The sequence below is a fragment of the Ursus arctos genome, unplaced genomic scaffold, assembly GCF_023065955.2.
Source record: "Ursus arctos isolate Adak ecotype North America unplaced genomic scaffold, UrsArc2.0 scaffold_1, whole genome shotgun sequence".
NCBI lineage: Eukaryota > Metazoa > Chordata > Mammalia > Carnivora > Ursidae > Ursus > Ursus arctos.
The window spans coordinates 19,120,468-19,139,422 of record NW_026622763.1 but is presented as its reverse complement, the minus strand read 5'-3'; the positions used below and the strand labels follow the sequence as shown (position 1 = coordinate 19,139,422).

Here is an 18,955-nt window from a genome sequence, read left to right as displayed (position 1 = left end):
GAGAAAGAAAGAGAAAGAGAGCAGGGGGAGGGGCAGAGGGAGAGAGAGAAGCTCAACCAGACTCCCCGTTCTGCACAGAGCCCAACACAGGGCTTGGTCTCATGACCCTGAGAACATAACCTGAGCCAAAACTAAGAGTCAGATGCTTAATCAACTGAACCACCCAGGCACTCCCTTAAAAGCTTTTCAATTCTGGTTTTCAGTGCCTCTAAATCTTAAAAGTAAATTTAATGCTAGTTAAAAGTGCATTAAACTGTACATCTAAAAGTGTGGATTTTACTGTGTATAAATTACACCCCAAATAAACTGAACAAAAGTACGATGGCAAAGTCAGGCCTAGTTTTTAATCACAATAGGGACTACTTTTTGAACTATCACTATGTGCCAGACCCTGTTCAAAACCTGACTATACATTATTTAATTCTCCAGTGAGTTAGGTGTTATTGTTACCCCATTTTACTGACGAGAAGGGCTTACGTCACTGACCTAAGCTCACAAAGCTAAAGGCTTAAGTGTGGACTCCAATCTGTTTGGCCAAGATTGTGCATCCATTTTTATTTATTTTTACTTTTTAAAAAAGATTTATTTTAGAGGGAGTGTGCGCATAAGCAGGGTGGGGAGGGGCAGAGGGGGAGAGAAAGAGAGAACCCTTAAGCAGACTCTCCACTAAGCGCAGAGTCTAACGCAGGGCTCAATCCCATGACCCCGAGATCATGACCTGAACCGAAATCAAGAGTTGGTCACTTAACCGACTGAACCATCCAGGCACCCCTGTACCTTTTTTAAAGTTGGCATTTTGTGTCAAGTAGATCCAGTTGGGAGGCACTTATGGGGTGCTGTTTCTAAATTGTTTTTCCCTTCTTAGGGACCAGCACGAGCGACCTTCTGCTGCCCAGCTCCTGAAGCACTCCTTCTTGATGAGAAGTCACTGAATGTACACCAGCTTTTCTCTCCAGTTCCTTTATAGGCACTCTGTGACTGCTTCATTGTGGGAATGATGGTGAAGGGACTTTGGTTTTCCTACTGTTAAGTCAGCTCAACCCAATTTAACCAGACCCTGCAGTGTCGCGAACTAAAAGGTTTTTACACACTAGGCTCCTCAAGCTTCAGGCACGGTGACACGTGTACATGAGAAAGTTTTCTTCCACAGTAACGACAAACAACCTATTCCAGTGTTTACAGCCTGGACTGTCCAGGAATTACAATCTCTATTGCTTTATAGGATTCTACCTTTTATTTTTGGCCTATCAATTTTAATGTCTTTAATTTAAAATAAATTATAAAAACAAAAAGAAAAAAATTTTATTTTGGCTTAGTGGGTAAAGACATTTATTTCTTGGAAAGGAAACTAGAGGAAGGTGAGAAATGAAAAAACTAGAGATGTTAGATTCTGTTTACTTTGGAGCAATCCTAACTTTGCAGACTACAGGAGCCTCAAAGTTAACGGTTAGAACTAAGGGCCTTGGCACATTAGCAGAGGGTCCCCTAACCCCGTTTCCACCCACAAGAAGCTGTACTGTTCAAGGTGGCTCCATACACCTCAAGCTGCTCTCCCTGTAATTTATGGTATAACTTGAAGACTTCCCTTATTTGCAGGGTGAATTAGGTCCCGGCACATCTAGACCTAGCTAAACCAAGCCTGCTAGGAAGACAAAAGCTAGATCTGATCAAGGGGAGTGAGTCAGCATATCAACTTTTTCAGGGCACTTTGCTCATTTCGCCGGAGGGAAGGACATCCCCGGTGAGGTCATTTTTATTTTTCTTAAGTATTTATTTGAGAGAGAGAGAGAGCACAGGGAGGGGCACAGGGAGAGGAAGAATCGTCAAGCAGACTCCTGGCTGAGAAGCACGTTACCAGGAGCCTGAGATCAGGACATGAGTGAGCCGAAATCGAGTCAGCCGCCCAACCTACTGAGTCACCCAGGTGCCCCCTGAGGTCACTCTTCATTTCCATTTCTAGAACATTGGTAAACCTCGCTAGAAAAGGTGGACAAGTTGTCAGAATTCTTACAAGGCCTTGTTTTTAAGGTGGTGGAAGCAGCATTGTTGATAAGGTTTCTACTGCTGACTCCACTCATCTACCAAATTTCCATCTATCGTTTTAAGCTATTTCTAGAGAAGCTTTTCACTGGCCGCTATCATTTCAAAGTGGCACAATCACAGACTAACTTTAGGTGTACTTCAATACCAGTTGTCAGGCTTTGTCAAAATCAAGCTGGTTCTTCAGAAGCTTTTGAGAAGCAACTGAAATGTAGTCAAGCTGAGAAAAGATTTTACTTCGGCCAACATGTTTAGATAGGTCTTTGTGGGTGACACCCCCCTTCTTTGTCTCCAATTTGTACAGTTCTTTTTCACATTTGACGGTTATTTTAGAGATATGTCCCTCATTTACTTGTATATCAGCATGACCTGACAAAATGAAATATTTTGTTAAAGAAGTGCTTTTTAAAAAAAATTTAGTTGGGATGTTAAGCATGCTTTAAAATCTGGATGGTTGTATCTGATTTAGGAGCAAATAAACTACATATGGGAAAGAACGAGGGGGGAAAGAACGAGGGAGGAAAGCATACTCTGTACACGTGTATCACAGCAATGGACACATGAAGCTGGTGTTAACAACCCTAACCCTCTTCTATTGATAGAATACTGAATACAACTTTGGAACGTTAAACAGAACCTTCAAAATTTTTGTTTTCGATAGGTGACCCTTGGTCCGAAGAGCTGTTGTTTTGTCATTGTGTTTAAGACACAACAGGCTGGAATTCTGCTCTTATCACTGCCCAGATGTTTGGTCCCTTTTTATCTTCCTTTGGGAGGAGGAGGTCTGAAAGGAGATTGGGAGTGCAGATAAGTGGTGGCTGAGAGGACTAGCAGTTACTGAGCTCTTAATACAAAAAAGCATCTCATTTAATTCTGTTGTTTGGGTTGGTAGTATTATTCTCATTTTATTAATTAATGATAGGGCTGAGAGCTAAGTGACTTTCTCAAGGTGTTGGACTCGTAGGTGCAAGTTGGGACCATCATTCAGTTATCTGTGTGACTTTACAACCTGCTGCGTCTCAGATGGGTGGTTTGTAAATAAAATGACATTTAAGTTTTACCCCAACAAAACCCCACTGGGATGCTGACCCACAAATTCCACCAGTCCAGTTAGTGAATTTGATTACTTTAATGGTGTGAAAAGCTTTTCGTTTTTCACATAGCCACAGCTCCCTTTTCACCACACACAAGGTTTATTTCTAATCATATTCAAAAGTACACTTCACTAGGTACTGAATCTCCTGTATGCGCCGCCAGAGGAAATCTAACCCCTCAGGTAAAATTCTTAAGAGTAGTTCCAACTCTATAGCACTTCCCTGACTTGAACTTACTTTAGCCCTTGTACGGTAGACGTTTCTCAGTGGCTGAGTGAGGAGACTGCCCAAGTGGGAAAGAGCAAGCTCTGGAGTATGGGACTGGGGTGTACAGGGCTCCATCATCCACTTCCTCCCTCACGAAGGCTGCAGCAGTCTGCCGCCCTCTATACTGGAATGAATAGCTCCAAGATAAAAGCCACTTCATCCGCTCAATAAGCCTCCATCACCTACCAGGCCATCTTTATTCCTCATACGTGTTGCACTTGCAAGTACTAATTCAGCTTAAAGCCACTATGTAAGGTAGAAACTTGCATTTAAAAAAGCTTTCCGGGACAGTCTGTCAATGTTAAAGTACCCAGTGTAGGCAGTCTGCATCTGCACTGGTGATCAGTACATTTAACAAGAAAAAGAGTGGAAAACTAGAATAGCAAACAGTTCTGAGGAAAAGCTGAAGTACTTTGTCCTATTGCCATCACTTCTCACTTGTGCAAAACTATGGCTGAATTCATCTGTAGAGTAATCGCTCTTATGGATTATGACTTGAAAGACTAAAAACCCAAACCAAAAACTGATCTTGGGTATATGCCCTGACACTCGTTAAGGTCTAAAAACTCTTTAATTTCATGGCAATAAAATAAAAACCTTTCATCGGTGAGGCTCTTTGCTGCTTTGGGAGCTGGTACTGGGGAGAGGGAACAAGGCAGGTCATACAGCAGAGCTAGAACAAAAACGTACAATTGTTTTCTTTATAATGGGAACAGCAGGGCAAAAAAAGAGGGAAGCAACAATGGAGTAGGATGGACTACAAAACGTAATTACTAACTCTAAGTGGAACTGACAGACTTTGTGATGTTCCTAAGTAAAACTCGTGCAATTTATTATTATATGCTAATACAACAGGTCCTTACTGGTGTTATCAACAGAAGATTAAGACAACTCTCTTTTAACTGATTTCAAAACATTTATTTTACATTTAGGCTTAAGATGCATTTTAGAGAAAGTAATTTTTCTATCCTAGTTTTATTTTATTAAAGCCACTACCTGGGTTCAATTTTCTTTCGAGTGGAAGGTGCGGGCAAATCGGTGGGGAAGGCAAAGGGTTGGAGAGAGCAGCAATAATAAAGCAGTTTATGATTAAATATTTTTTCATGGATAATTCCCCTTCCAGATAATTGCAATTCCTCTTTGCTTTTTGGGGAGGTGATGCAACAGTTAAACCAAGAAAATCCCAAAGTATAAATGAGAATGAACAACTTAAATTCTGGGAACAGCAGGCATGCAGTTTAATACACACCCAAGTTTAATGCACCTGGACTGGCTTTCATCGTTCCCTCCAATAGCTAAAATATACCTCTGTCAAGAATCTCATCAATGCCATCTAGTCTATTTAGCCTCCCCTGATCGCCCAAACCTTAAACCTCACAACCCTATGAATAGGTACATTTTGTAGGTATGGAAATCAAGGCACAACGTCAAGGAATTCACCCAAGGACATCAGCTACTAAGTGGTGGGTCTGAGACTCGACTACAGACAATCTGAATGAACTCAAAGGCCAGACTCCTAGAAGATTCACGAAGTTACACAGATAAGGAGAAACTTACATTAAGACCTTATGTCTCATATTCCCAGGGCCTGAAAGTTATTTCTGATTCACATTAACAAGACATGTTAGAGCCTTGGATTTACATTTTCAATAAACAAATTTTATTAATAATTCCTCATAATAGATACTGTGCTGAAATTCAGTAGCTAATCAAATTCATGCCACACACACACATTCCTGTTTTGGATTTTCTATCAGCAAACACCCTATTCAATAGTCCTTGTGCGTTCTGAGTATATTCAGAAAACGAAATACCAATCGTTGCAGACAACAAATGAGTACACGTGAAGTTTTTCAAACCAAGTGAAGCTGCTTGAAAAACACACCTTAAAAGTAAGAAAGTACTCATTACTTAACGAACAATAGGTAAATCAAAACAACTACTATACAGGTTATAAGGGAGGCTTTCTCCCAAAAGTTGGAAATAAGGGAAATTAGCTCTCAGAATTTCCTTTGGGGTTAAAGGATCACAGTGAATGGGTGAACTCACCGTTATGAAAACAGAATTACTCCTAGCCATCCAACCTTCAATGTATCTTGCTTATCAACCTATTCTACAGAACCTGTCAGGCGAAAATAGATACTAGTAAATCATATGGAACAGAAAAAGAGTCGTCACAGAAGCAAAAGCTGGCTGTGCCTAAACTGACATTGTGGAATAAAAAATAGATGCATGGCCAATCAGACCTAAAACACTGAGCATTCCAGACCCACTGGTAAGATCATCTCCATTATAAAGGCAAACTTCCCTTACAAAATAAGCACTCTTCTAATTTGGCTGACAGCAATCAAATTTCAGATATATTAGAGTAATTGTGAATTCTCAAATTAATACATTGGTTATCATAACTTGGTACGCTAGAAGGGCAGAGACAGAATGTGTTTTCCATTGCAAAGATCCCCGTCTAAATCAGCCTATCATAAATACACAGGCACACAAGATTAGCAAGTATCATTCTGTGAGCTCAGTTAACTTAAGTTTCCTGGGTGTGGGATTCACTGATCCTTCATCTGGGTAAATGCAGTTAGTGAACCCTGCTGCCTCCCAAGAAAGCCTCTTGAGCAAGAGCCTGCTAAATCAAAGATTCTTCACCAGAGCTCTAAAATTTTTCTCAGCACAGATCTTAAAAGTCACCCAGCAATTTAAGCACAGTAGTAGCTAAGAACTGCTTACTGTTTATAGATAAAATTTGGGAATGGTAAGATATTTTGAGAATATAACTGTCCCCCTTTAGAGCTACTACCATGTTAAACACACACACACACACCCCCTCCTTACTTACTTTCGCAGTAAATGCAAAATACCCTAAAATATCTAATCGACCCAAGATACTGCTACAGTACCCAAAGTCATGCATACGTATGTAGTGGTTTATTTCTAAGGTTGGTTAAGAATAAAAATCAGCAATTTAAATTCTCAAATATAACCAAAAAATGTGCTTAAAATGCTAGGAAAGGCAATTGGTAATTAACAAAAAACATTTAAAATTTGGTTCTCTGAAGTAGACCAGTCATTTCTTTAGTTCAAGGAAGACAGACAGACCAAAAAAATAAGGTATTCTACCTAATTATAGTCTGTTGGTACAAAGTCATGCAAGCACCTTTCATGACATTCCACACAAAACCACTGATGTATCACGGTAGAAATCTGGACTCAACAACTCCAACCAGAATGCACCTACACACACAGAGAAAGATCAAGATGCACCTGTGATTGCTTTCAAAGACAAATCTAAGAAACGAACCTCAGGTTCAACAACAAAAAGGAACTGGGACATTTTGCAAGGTCTTACCACTAAAGGATACTACCACCAGTTTGGTACAGCAGGCCTCCAAGAATGTTTCAGTGAAAAAACACTCTGACTTTTGGTTCTGAAAACATATTTTAAAGTAGCTAAGGCAAATATTTAGGGGGCACAGCTCAATACTGGAAAACTACTTAAAGAGGTAGAAGTAAAGTCTTTCTATGAAATGTGCTTCTGCATAAAGGTAACAAAACTACGATCTAGGGAAAAGACAACTGAAAAATGAATCACTCTTTTAAAGGATGTTTAAAGATAATGCTTTTTAATATTTCAAATATTAAAAAAAATCTCATCAAAAATGTAAATCACCTTAACAGTACTTTGCACATGTGGAATTTCATACCTAAATTTGATGATACTATTTTGGTTTATTTATGGCTACTTACAAGAAGACTCAATAATAATGTCCATTCATTGGAGTCTTTTTCTTTGGTTGAGCCTAATGGGACCAGGCTGATGAACTATTTTATGCAAATGAGATGGGGAAAGCAAATTAATAGTAGTATGAGTAATAAGGGTTTTCATTTAATGGAAATGAAACTTAAGAGGATTTTCATATTCATCCCCATGGTGGTTTTAGAACCTATAATCCTCTTCAGAGGTTAAAGAGTTTGAATAGCTCACACAATCCTGTACAAATTACAACTGGCTGCCCTTTAATAAATAAAGTCATTGTAAAGAATTACATTTACAGAGTGAAAAGTGAATACATAGCATTTCAAATTCAATTTTGGAAGTACTAATAAGTACTGACCCATAACAATATATACTAGCTACCTTTTAAACTGTCCATCATTAGCACCAATAAAGATTCAACAAAATTACCTTTATTCCCACATCTCAAAACAATTCTGCAAATTCTTAGTGAAGTTTAAGTATAGTCACAGACCTTAAATATTCACATTGTTCTCTATGTCATACTGAAAATAAGTTCACTACTTTTTTGGATATTCTTTACAAAATCTTATTAAAATTCCTGGTATTATCATCCCCAATTATACAGTAGCACGACCACCCTATGTCGTTTCACATGATAGCTCCTTAGAGGTTTCACATCTAAATTACCAAGAACAAAACCCTTCCCCGCCCTCATTTTGCACTCAGCTTAATTCTCTACTAGTCCTCGGATTATGTACCACTGTAAAAGTATAACTGTATCAAAATACCATGTTTATGGATACAATAATATGCCATACAGAGCAACAAAGTTACATGTAATGACAAAGATTACTAAAGTTATGCAAGACAAAGAACGAATGTTAGGACATGCTAGCTAGGCAAAGTCCCTAGAAAGAGGCTCCTAGTATCCTAAGTTCAAATAACATTGACAAAATAATGAACAATTATCTTAAAAAAAATTATAAAGCTACTGGCAAATTAGGTAATTGCTAAATAAAGGTAGAGCACGAGATTAAACTCTCTAATATTTACAACTGCAACATACTTGAGTAAAATTACAATTGTGCACATATCAGTGGCTTTGTAACAAAAATAATTCATATACATAGAGGAAAAAATTAAGACAGTTTTCAGTTCAACGAAAGTTGAATTCACCCCATCTAAAGACACTCAACAGCTCAAAGATTTACCACAGAATAAATTCAAGATTAGCTGATAAACCGGAGCCACATTACTGGTGTTTAAGACAGATTTTAAACAAGTTAAAGTCTATTGTTTGTTCAGAAGTTAGATGACTGTGCAAACTTGACCTCAACAGGAATATACTGATGTGTGCAAACAAATGTAAAACCTCCACTAGCTTGTTTACCTGGAGGCTAACCCTTTTTTCCTCACAGAGCTTCCTGATAACAACCATAAGCTATAAATACAGGTACAATGCACAGTCAGTGATCTTTTCTTTTTATTTATTGTTAGAATATAAAAGAACTGAGAGAGCAACAGGTTTAATTTCATTTCTAGAAGGAAGACTGCATTTACCTGAAAAAGAAATATGGCATCACACACAAACACACTTCAGGGGAGGAGTATGTTTAAGAATACGGTGTCATTCTGAACACTAAAGGAAAAGCAATCCCTGTTTACTGTTAAAATATGTAGTGTTAAAGTTCTTTATTTAAGAAAAAAACTTACTAATTCTTCACTATATAAGTTTTGTGGATTTAGTTTTCAAATCACAGTAATCTACATAACCATTATTAACAGCTCTGTGTTTATAGTACTGCAACAAGCCAACAAACATTTCGAATGCACTTCACATCAAGAGTATGTAAACTTTATTTTTTCCTCTTCGAGCCTTCAGAAAATTAGGGGCTATTTCAGCAGCCAACCTGGTCAGAAGCTCTGAAGGCAAAAGTTCAGTGCCTCACAGTGTAAATAAATGACCATCTGTGGCACTGCATACCCATCTGTTAGTGAAGTGTCCCCCTTCAGTGGCTTCCAGTAAGGCCTAGAGTTTAAGGTTAACATGAAAAAGTGCCACCTTTGTTTTAGATTAGTGATGGACTCTGACAAGATAAAATAAAGTTATATTGTTATACTTACAAGCAGCTCCAATCCTGAGTATTTATGGTAATATCTAAACATACAAAAATGTATGTACATTTTTCTCCACTTTCTTGTAAACAGTTGTCAGTATACTGTTTTATCCCTTTATCATTGAAACATGCAAATCATACATACAAGTATAAATACACAAAAGAAAACAATTTACACTCATTCAAAAGCCAAGCAACAACAACAAAAAATAGCTACAGTATTCAAATTATAAATAATGAATGCTTGAGGCATCTTATATTCCTAGTAGCAGCCAGCCATTCATCCTAATGTTCTTAGCTGCAATTGTAGAAATACTGAGTTTTGCACCTTCCATGCTTTTACAGTATTTATAACACTATCATATGTGGAGATAAAGACTTGTTTACTATAATCTCTTCTTTTCAGAATGAAGAATAAAGCAGCACTTACAAATATTGATGCAGTGGTAGCAACAGCAGGTGTTACCACTGCTAGATCAGGAGGAAGTTTTCCATTCTAACAATTTTTAAATTAAAAAAGTAAAGGAAAAATTGACCTAAACAAATGATTACATGTTCATTCCTTGGGCACTTAACAGCGAGTCCAGCATGTCGAATGTGTCTTTGTAGTCCATATGCTGGCTGTTTGTACTGTACTCGTGATTGCCATCAGGACCGTTGGTCTCCACTGGCTTCTTGTCCAGTTTCACGAGGGTGCTGAGATGTCCGTAGCCCACCTGGTATGTGACAGGGGGAGGAGGGGGTAAGGGATGGTTAAAAACAGAGTTGTGAGAGGATATATACTGCTTAACAGAGGAGGAAGAACTAGATGAACTACCTGAACTTTTGGAACTTTTGCTCATTTTGGAGTGATGGTTGTGAGATGCATCATTGACATGCAGCTTCTTCCTTGAAGAGCTGGAACTAGAGGAAATGCCATCACTGCTCAGGCCGACAGGACTCCTCAGAACAGTGGGTGGTATGCCATCAGCACTGTGTTTACTGCCACCGCTGCTGCTGCCACTATGTGAGTGGGAATGCTTGTGACTGCTGGGGTGGTGGCGGTTTGAGGGATGGTCCTTGTGCTTCTCCTTATGGTCTCTGCTAATATGTGGGCTCGAATGCTTGCTCTTCCCACTGCCCTCATCAGAAGAGCTGTGTCTTTCTGAGGAAGAAACTTTTATTTTCATTTTCAGTTCTTCTTTACTAGCACTCTTATCAGTGGGTGGTATTGGAATCCGTAATTTCAGTGATCCACTCTTTTCCTTCTTATCCGCCACGTATTTTTCAGGTTTTTCAGTATTTGTGAGGGGGATTTTCATTTTAATGGGAGAAGTGACAGAACTGCTGCTGGCTGACTGTGACTGCACGTGTTTGTGTTGCTGGTCTACTTGGGCAGCTATATAATGATCTCTTACATCCAGATCAAGGGTTTCTAGCTTACGTTTTTCTCTATATTTATCTAAAGACATTTTCTGAGGAATTACTCCAGGAGTAGCAGAAATTGGCCCATGGTGTTTACTGCTCCCTGCTTTATGAGTATAGTCTTGCTTCATGGATGAATGATCGGACATTTTGTCAGGTCTGTGATGTAATCCTGAATGCAGTGATATAGAAGGTCCTTGCTGGAAGTTGATGTTGTACTGGGTACCAGACAAAGATGTCTCTTGTTTCTGTGAATACATCTGTTCTGTCCTTGCTGATTCTTGATGCTGAGGCCATTCTTGGTGTGACGATAAACCATAGGAGGTACTTGGCATTCCTGTTGCTAGCATTGACAAATTATCAGATGTATGGCTGTCTTGAACAGAAATATTTCCTGAATTTAGAGGTACTGGTGCAGGGAATGCTGATGTAGATGGTTTCTGAAAACTTGGGTTTGTAGGCACACCAGTAACACTATCTACTAAAATGGAATTCTGGACCAAAGATGAACCAAGAAGTGGAGTTTCTGAAACTTGTCCATCTACTTTTGGTTTCTTAGCCGCCTGATTAGCCTATTTAAATAAAACACAAAAGAAGCAATGACAGCAGAGGAATTTAATACAAATTTCCTTGCTTTATAAAAATCTGTATTAAATATATGCAAACAAAATCACCTGGGGTTTAAGGCTTTATGTTGCCAGTAAATAAATGTTTTATTTAGAGGCACAAAAGAAGGCTATAAAAAGTGGACACCACTGGTTTCGGAGTTAGATACAGCTTAAATCCTAGCCCAGCATTTGCGAAAGTAATTTAACTTGTCTAGGCTTTAATTTGCCCATTTGTAAAATAAGGAGAATATTTCCATTATAATCACCGTGAGAATTAAACAAAAAATTTATAAAGTACTTAACAAAGTACACTGGACACAGTAGCTGAGTAAACTATGAGTGTACGCAGCTTACAATACACTGTAATTATTTAGGAATACTGGAAATAAGGATATTTAACCAAAAAATTCAAACTGGTTAGCTATGTAATTGTTAGATAAGCGACAAACTGATATTCTATTAAACCCTGCCAATTCTCTTACCCTCCAGTTTCGAATCCTCTTCAACCTACTAGGTGTTTTCTCCAATATTTGTAGAAACTCATGTGTTAGCTCTAAAAATAAAATTTAAATTTAAAACTTAGAAGGTGTCTTTAGGATTTATATTTCTCTCAAGTGGGCAATATTAAAAAGAGGCCTCAAGAGTTCATCTACTTCACCGTCACCCTTCTATTCAACCTTCAGCAAATACAGAAGCAGACACAGATCTAAACTGCTATTTTCAACGATGAATCCTTTAAAAAAAAAAAATCACTCTCCCCCCACCCCCAGGCTTACTCAGAATCTGTGGAAAATTTAGTAGCATTGAAAAAATTCCCCCCAAATAGAAAATCTTCATTAGGCAAACATCATAGTAATAATTATTGCAGGCAAGATCCATTAATAGATTCTTTAAAATTAATGGACAAAAGTTTGAGGAAAATGAAGGTATCTGTATAATCCTAAAATACCTTCCTCAAGATAGTTAATTACAAAGAGAAGAACAGTAACTTTACAACGGAGAAACCCAGCAGATAGATATCACCATAACCAAGTGATTATGGTTATTATCACCAGTAATAAGGTATACCTTTTGAGAAAAACAAAACAAACAAAACCACCACCCTTGATATATGATGTAGCCCTTGAAAAGATACACAGAGTAAGGTACAACCCATTTCTGTGGTATTCTTGCAAAATGCATAATTTCAATCTAATATTGAGAAACATCAAACCCTGAGAAACATTCTATAATATAATTAACCATTATTTTTCTTTCTTTCTTTCTTTCTTTCTTTCTTTCTTTCTTTCTTTCTTTCTTTCTTTCTTTCTTTCTTTCTTTTCTTTTTAAAGAATTTATTTATTTGACAGAGAGAGCGAGTGCACACGAGCAGGGGGAGCGGCAGAGGGAGAGGGAGAAGCAGGCTCCCTGCGAGTAGGGAGCCTGATGTGGGGCTCAATCCCAAGACCCTGGGATCATGACCTGAGCCAAAGACAGAGATGCTTAATGGACTGAGCCACCCAGGTGCCCCTGACCATTATTTTTCAAAGTGTCAAGGTCACAAAAGAAAATAAACGGTAGAAAAACTGACATAATTTAGAAGAGATTTAAGGGGCATTTCAAGCAAATGGAACATGAGATCCTAGAACAGAAAAACTGAGGACATCAAATAAAACCTGTGGTTAGGTACTAGTACTGTAAACAATGTTAATTTCTTGGTTTTGATAATCATGTATATAAGATGTTAACATTAGAGAAACCAGGTAAAGGGTATATAGAAAGTGTAGTTTAAATTTAAAATTATTTCAAAGTTAAATGAGAAAAAAAATTCCTCCACCTATACTCATAGACTCCTAGTAATTACTACTATTAACAAAATAGTAAAACCATCCTGGTCATATATTTTTACCTCACTTTTTTGTTAAATTTCAGATTACAGTGAGACGACTCACTTTTCCAAGGCGGTGTGGTTATGATGAATTCTACTTTCCTACTCCAAAATAGTGCCATTAATAAAGCTACTGACCACTCAAGACAAATATTCATACCAGTCAAATGAATTATAATATTATGTAATATCACTAAGGCCAATTCAGTAGAAACTACATAGATTCATTTATTATTTTTTAGTATGCACAGTAAGCTTCTCTATAAATGATTCTAGGCAAACAAGCCAAGACTGATAATGAAAATTCAGACAAATACAAAATTTTTCTTGAAGCAAAAAATATGCAGGAACTTAGCACTTACTGTATGCTCATAAGCTGTGACAACTTACACCTGTTCACGATTCATTAACTTTCTGATGCAATTTGAGTGAAAACAATCTAATGCCTGGACTACTAGTCTTCCTAATTAGAAAAACCCCTCACCTTTTTATATTTGGACACTAAGAATCTGTCAAATAATCACTGTTAATATTTTAGTTATGTGTACAAAAATCACAGTATGATGCTTAAAATAAGCCTTTCTTCCCTTCAAAGCTAGTATACAGAAAAAAATTCAAACTGCAAAAACCACATGAGGGTTTGTTATTTATCATAAAACAAAACTCTGCAAAACAACAACAAACGTTACAGGTAGGTCAAGTCCAAGTCAATGCTGTTTTTGCCATAGTCATTAAGTGAATTATTTTAGTGAACACTGATGCTTAGACACCAAGCTAAAATTCAGATATATATCTTAATATCTTAAACTGTTACTTCTTTTTTTTTTTGTGATTAAAACACAGAGAAAGACTGCTATATGAAAAGCTGAAATTGTCCATGTCTTAAATGTCCCAGATTCCTACTCAGTGGCTCTCCAAATGAATAACAGACTTGAGCCTTTTCATAATGGAAGCAGAAGGATTATCGGGGGCCCCTATTGTGTCAAAAAATCAACTTTATAACTTAAGAGCAGTGTAAGAGGCGGATTACTTGCTTTTTGTGAACTCTAGGATCATGTATATAAACTATTTTTATTTGGATTATACCTACTTTATCTTACCTGTTAACTGCTGAAGTTAGATGGTGGCATAGATAACCTAATTTTCAAGTCATAGATGAAAAAAAGCCCACACTGGCTTTTAGAAGATGCCATTTCTACTCATTGAAGATTTCCTTCTCTTGTTTTTTTTTTTTTGGAGAGATTTTAATTATTTAATTGAAGGGGGGTGGGGAGAACACAGAGGGAGAGTGAGAGAGAGAGAAGCAGACTCCCTGCTGAGCAGAGAGCCTAACATGGGGCTCAATCCTAGGACTCTGAGATCAATACCTGAGCCAAGGGCAGAAGCTTAACTGCCTGAGCCCCTCCTTCTCTCCTGTTAAACTTCAAAACCTCTGGTGATTTAAGGAAAAGAGCATGATCATGTGGCAGTAATACAGCATGAGATACACACTCTGTGAGAAATTTTTCAGGGAGAGAAAAAACCCTCTGAAATGAAGAAATCTAAAAAGGAAGCACATTTTACCAGAAAGGTAGGCAATATTGCAATTATGACCTGTACCCTGTGTTTGTAAACAAAGTTTTGTTGGAACACAGCCATACCCATTCATTTACAGATTGCCTATGGCTGCTCTCCAGCAACAGTGGTAGAGATGTACAGCTGGCACAGACAGAAGGGGGCCCATAAACTCTAAAGGAGTTACTATTTGGCCCTTCACAGAAAACAAACATCTAGGTTATAGAAACATGTTGAGATTTTATTGGAAGATCACATTCAAAACCCAAAGGGGTCTCTATGTAACAGATGTCGTCAGTAGCAACAGATATGAATCCCATCTTCCCACTAGCTTCAATTTTGCAACAGAAGTTAGGGAAAGCCCACAAAAAGAGTAGGCTGAAAACCTACTATACCAGTTTAGGTGTATCTTCAGTAAGAAGTGTAATCTACTTCCTTTCTGAAATCTACAGCATTTGGTTAAAATGTCTTAATTCCCAAGAATCTCTCCTACCTCTGGTCAGCTTCTCTTATCTCTTACCAGAGAAATTTCTTATTAGGAGACCCAATTCCAGGCTCACAGTTTATAGAATTTGCACCCTGATTTTGTCGCTTCATATTTAATAATACGAGGCAATAATGACACATGTCACTATCAGTGGAACTATAGAGCAAGGAATGTTACCCTGAAATAGCTTTAGCTCATTTACTTCACATATTCTACGGTAAGTTATAACTGACTACCAACCTATAGCATTACAAATCTTTTTTTTTTTTCTTGGAAAGTCCTGAAAGGGCTTTATATATTCATTGGTAGTTAAAACACGTTCAAGGTTTGTTTGTTTTTTGTTTTTTTTTTTTTAAGTTTTTTTTCCTTTAGGCTAATGAACCCTTATTTTCATCCTGTTCATTTGACCATGTAATTATACTTTTTAAAATTCTACTACCAGATTGTTAAAATGAAATTATAGTTATGCTTTTAAGGAGTCTCTTATCTCTTAAACACAAACTGAAGTATTAACAGTTGAAGTGATATCTGGGATTAATATCAAAGTAACTACAGAGAGAGGGGGAAATGGTAGAGCAGCCAGAACTGGTAACTGTTCACTTAAGTATGAGTCTACAGGGTTTCACTTTTTTTTTAAACCTATACAAAAGCAGGCACACTTTTTCCATAATAAAAAAATGTTTTCAAAGTAAAAAAAAGATTTTTCTCTACTTACCATCTAGTAATTCTAGAGTAACTGTAGGATCCACATATTCCCACCAATGTTTTCCATCAGTTGACACAGGAATCTCCCAATTGGACCATTTGCAAGCCAAATGAATACATACACATGCTATCACTGTTGGTTTGTACTGAAGACAGAAGGTGGTAAGGTGTAGACTGTTGTAGAGCAGGTTTGAAAACGAAGAACCATAGTAATTCAAATATGTAAAACAAAGAAAAATATTTACCAGTAAGATTAGAGCAAAAACATAAAGGTTTTTTTTAAGTCTACAGTACAAAACCTTATTAAGTTAAAAACTAGCACTATAGTTATAAAATTCTAATACTAAAAAACCCACATAGATTATGAACATTTTCCACATTCTGACTCCCCAGAGCATATTAATATTTTCTTAATACTAATACATTAATATTTCTAAATTTTAAAGTATTTTTACTTCTTTATAAAAGGAGGGGAAGACAGTATATTTCCAATAATCAGCATAAACAAATACAACATTTTAATTTTTTTGTAGTATTTTTGTTTCTTTTGTAATGTCATCGCAAAGTAAAGAAAAAGCAGAAGGCTCTGTAAAACTGACAAAAATTTCAACACCACAGTATAGAATCAGGAATTCTACCATTTGATGTGGGTTAACAAACATAATTCTCAAGTAAGTCAAAGAGAATCTAACACTTATCTATGTAAACCTCTGTCTTCTTTTCAGCAAAGCCACAGAGAAAACTTACCTTTTGGTGAACAGCTTCAAGGCCCAATGTTGCTAAGCACTAGAAAAATGCTACTTTTCTCCTTCTACTATTTGCCCCAAACTGGGCATGTAACATGTTACAGCTAGCCTTTTCTAACCAAAGTTTTATATTTAGTACTTTCTTTTTGTTGTTCAGAATTCCTAGGGATAGAGGTTAAATCCCAACAACAAATACCTAAGAAAATATATTGGTATTTGCCAATCCAAAGCTTCATATAAAACTTAACAGTGTCACAAGAAATTAAGGACCCCACAATGCTAGTTTGGTCCCCTCCTCCCGAATGACCCATTTAAAAAACAAATTTAAGGCATTAATAAAATCAACCCAGAACAGAATTATGTATTAGATATTAAAGGCTCTAAAAAATTATTCTTCCAGTTCAGTACTAATGAAAAATGTTTATCAACCGCAAACCCAAACCATTTTTTCTCTGTGTAAACTGAAAAGGAAGTAAGTTTTTTTTAAAGTAAAAATTGTACTTAGTCAAATCTAGGCACTGACAGGACTTGGCTACTTCTGATTTACAACTAGTGGGTATTATCTGGGAAAAAACCCAAGTTATATAAATTTTATTAAAAAAACTTTAATGATTATTTTAAAGTTAAGATTGGATCAATGTGAAATTTTAAAAAATTGTCATTTAACTATAATTGTAAACTAGAAATAGCTTTATACTTACCAAGTTGCTCGAATTTCTACGTTAAGTTTAGCTCTTTGTAATCTTTAGCTGCTATTCAGGCTACCAATTTTAGACTTATGCACTCACAAATCGAGAATATGTCATCAGAAAGCACCACTACACTTCACAATGTGCATTTAACCCCTCTGTGCCAAAAGTCCCTTGTACAATACACCGCAAAGCAGACAGGAAGGTACCACCACAGTAGATGGTCCAGTCTCCTGTTGCAACAAGGGTAAGAGACACATTGAGGGGGCCCTGCATTAAAGGAAGCTATAGTGTGCTACAACAGTGCAACAAAGAGGGTCAGGATAACAACCTGTTGGTAGCCATGAAATAGGATGTCTGTGCCAAATCCTTGCTTGCTGTAAGAAAAGAAAAAAAAAACGAAGACAATACTATCAGCTTTAATGTGCTACCATCAAAAAGTTCTCAACACAACAAAAACTTCAAAGTTTTGTACACAAAAAGTAAATTTTACTTACTACTTACAAATATCACAAGAGCGCCATCATTTTCTATACTACTGAAAATCTTCAACAACATTCACTCAAATGTTTCTTGCTATCCCCCAAAGATCTGAGAAACAAGCCGATTTGCTTTTAGCTAGCCAGTTACAAGGGCTAAACTTGTTACTAAGTTAAGCATCTAGTCAGCTAAAAGTTGCAATAAAGCATTCTCCTGGATTTAAAAAAAAAAAAAAAGAAGAAGAAGAAGAAGAAAAGATTTTGAAGTCTAATACAAAATACAAAGAGTTGCCTGCCAGACTTAATCCTCAGTCATCATATTTAAGTTGGCTTAAGTACTTCCATTCAAAGAAAAGAAAACAAAAAAACCCCCACCCCCCAAACTCAAGAGAGCACAAACTGCTCAATTTTTCATGCTACTAAGCATCAACAAGGAATAAGGAACCTAGAAACATCCTAAGGGTGTAGATAAAGAAAACTCCACTGCATATATTTTTCTTACAGAATCCAATTGTCAACTTTACAAAAGATATAAGTACTCTAGGGAATCAGGATGCTTCAACACTGGTCCCCAAAGGAAAAGCAATTTTTAACAACTAGCTTTTAAGACAGTGAAATTGAAAACAGTACCCACTCACTTTATCTGCTTTCTTATTCTTCCCAACAGGGATTCTTTTGCTATAATTTCCCTTTTTCCCCAATTACATTCATAATCATTGATGTACCTTTCCCCTCTGCTCACCTAGGATCAGTTCACCTCAACTCACCCCTCTCTAACAGGCCTCAAATTTGCCCTCTATTTTTTTCATGGCACCTGTAATCCCTGCTGCCCCATGTGGATCACCAACATAAGGTATACAAAAGGGATTTGGGCTTAGCAGAGTTGTGCTAAGGAAGAGTGTCAAAGCATCAGATGTCTTGGAGGCAGTGTGACTTATGTATGGCATTCTTTCCTGGTGGGGAGGGAAGGAGAAATCACAGAAATGAAAGGTCCCTGTAAAATGACATTAGCCAATTCTGCAGCAAAGTAGCATATTATCAACTTTCTCATCTCCAGAGGGGGCGGGGGGGGGAACTTTAAAGAAACCAAACCATTTGCCACCCTCCGTCCCCCCAAAGAATCAAAATATACAGAGAAGTAAAAATAATTTTAAAC

The 18,955-nt window shown here is 37.1% G+C and overlaps 2 protein-coding genes across 15 annotated transcripts in view; one reads left to right on the top strand and one right to left on the bottom strand.

The window, feature by feature from the left end:
- Positions 1 to 1,238, top strand: part of MAP3K19 (mitogen-activated protein kinase kinase kinase 19) — a 47,808-nt gene extending 46,570 nt beyond the window's left edge. For all 5 annotated transcript variants that reach the window (XM_026510032.3, XM_026510035.3, XM_026510034.3 and 2 more), the window contains one exon: positions 866 to 1,238. In XM_026510032.3, coding sequence (XP_026365817.2) covers positions 866 to 932 — 67 coding nt within the window. In that variant the 3' untranslated portion in view covers positions 933 to 1,238. The remainder of the gene's footprint in view (positions 1 to 865) is intronic.
- Positions 1,239 to 7,010: 5,772 nt separating this feature from the next.
- CCNT2 (cyclin T2) overlaps positions 7,011 to 18,955 on the bottom strand; it is a 38,505-nt gene continuing 26,560 nt past the window's right edge. For 5 of the 10 annotated variants that reach the window (XM_057316149.1, XM_026510092.4, XM_026510094.4 and 2 more), the window contains 4 exons: positions 17,652 to 17,697; positions 15,896 to 16,059; positions 11,755 to 11,825; positions 7,011 to 11,236 (listed from right to left, as the gene is read on the bottom strand). In XM_057316149.1, coding sequence (XP_057172132.1) covers positions 9,809 to 11,236; positions 11,755 to 11,825; positions 15,896 to 16,059; positions 17,652 to 17,697 — 1,709 coding nt within the window. In that variant the 3' untranslated portion in view covers positions 7,011 to 9,808. Of the gene's footprint in view, positions 11,237 to 11,754; positions 11,826 to 15,895; positions 16,060 to 17,651; positions 17,698 to 17,817; positions 17,912 to 18,955 lie in introns of those variants that run through there. The other 5 variants (XM_026510096.4, XM_026510095.4, XM_048214555.2 and 2 more) reach the window with 3 other exon arrangements.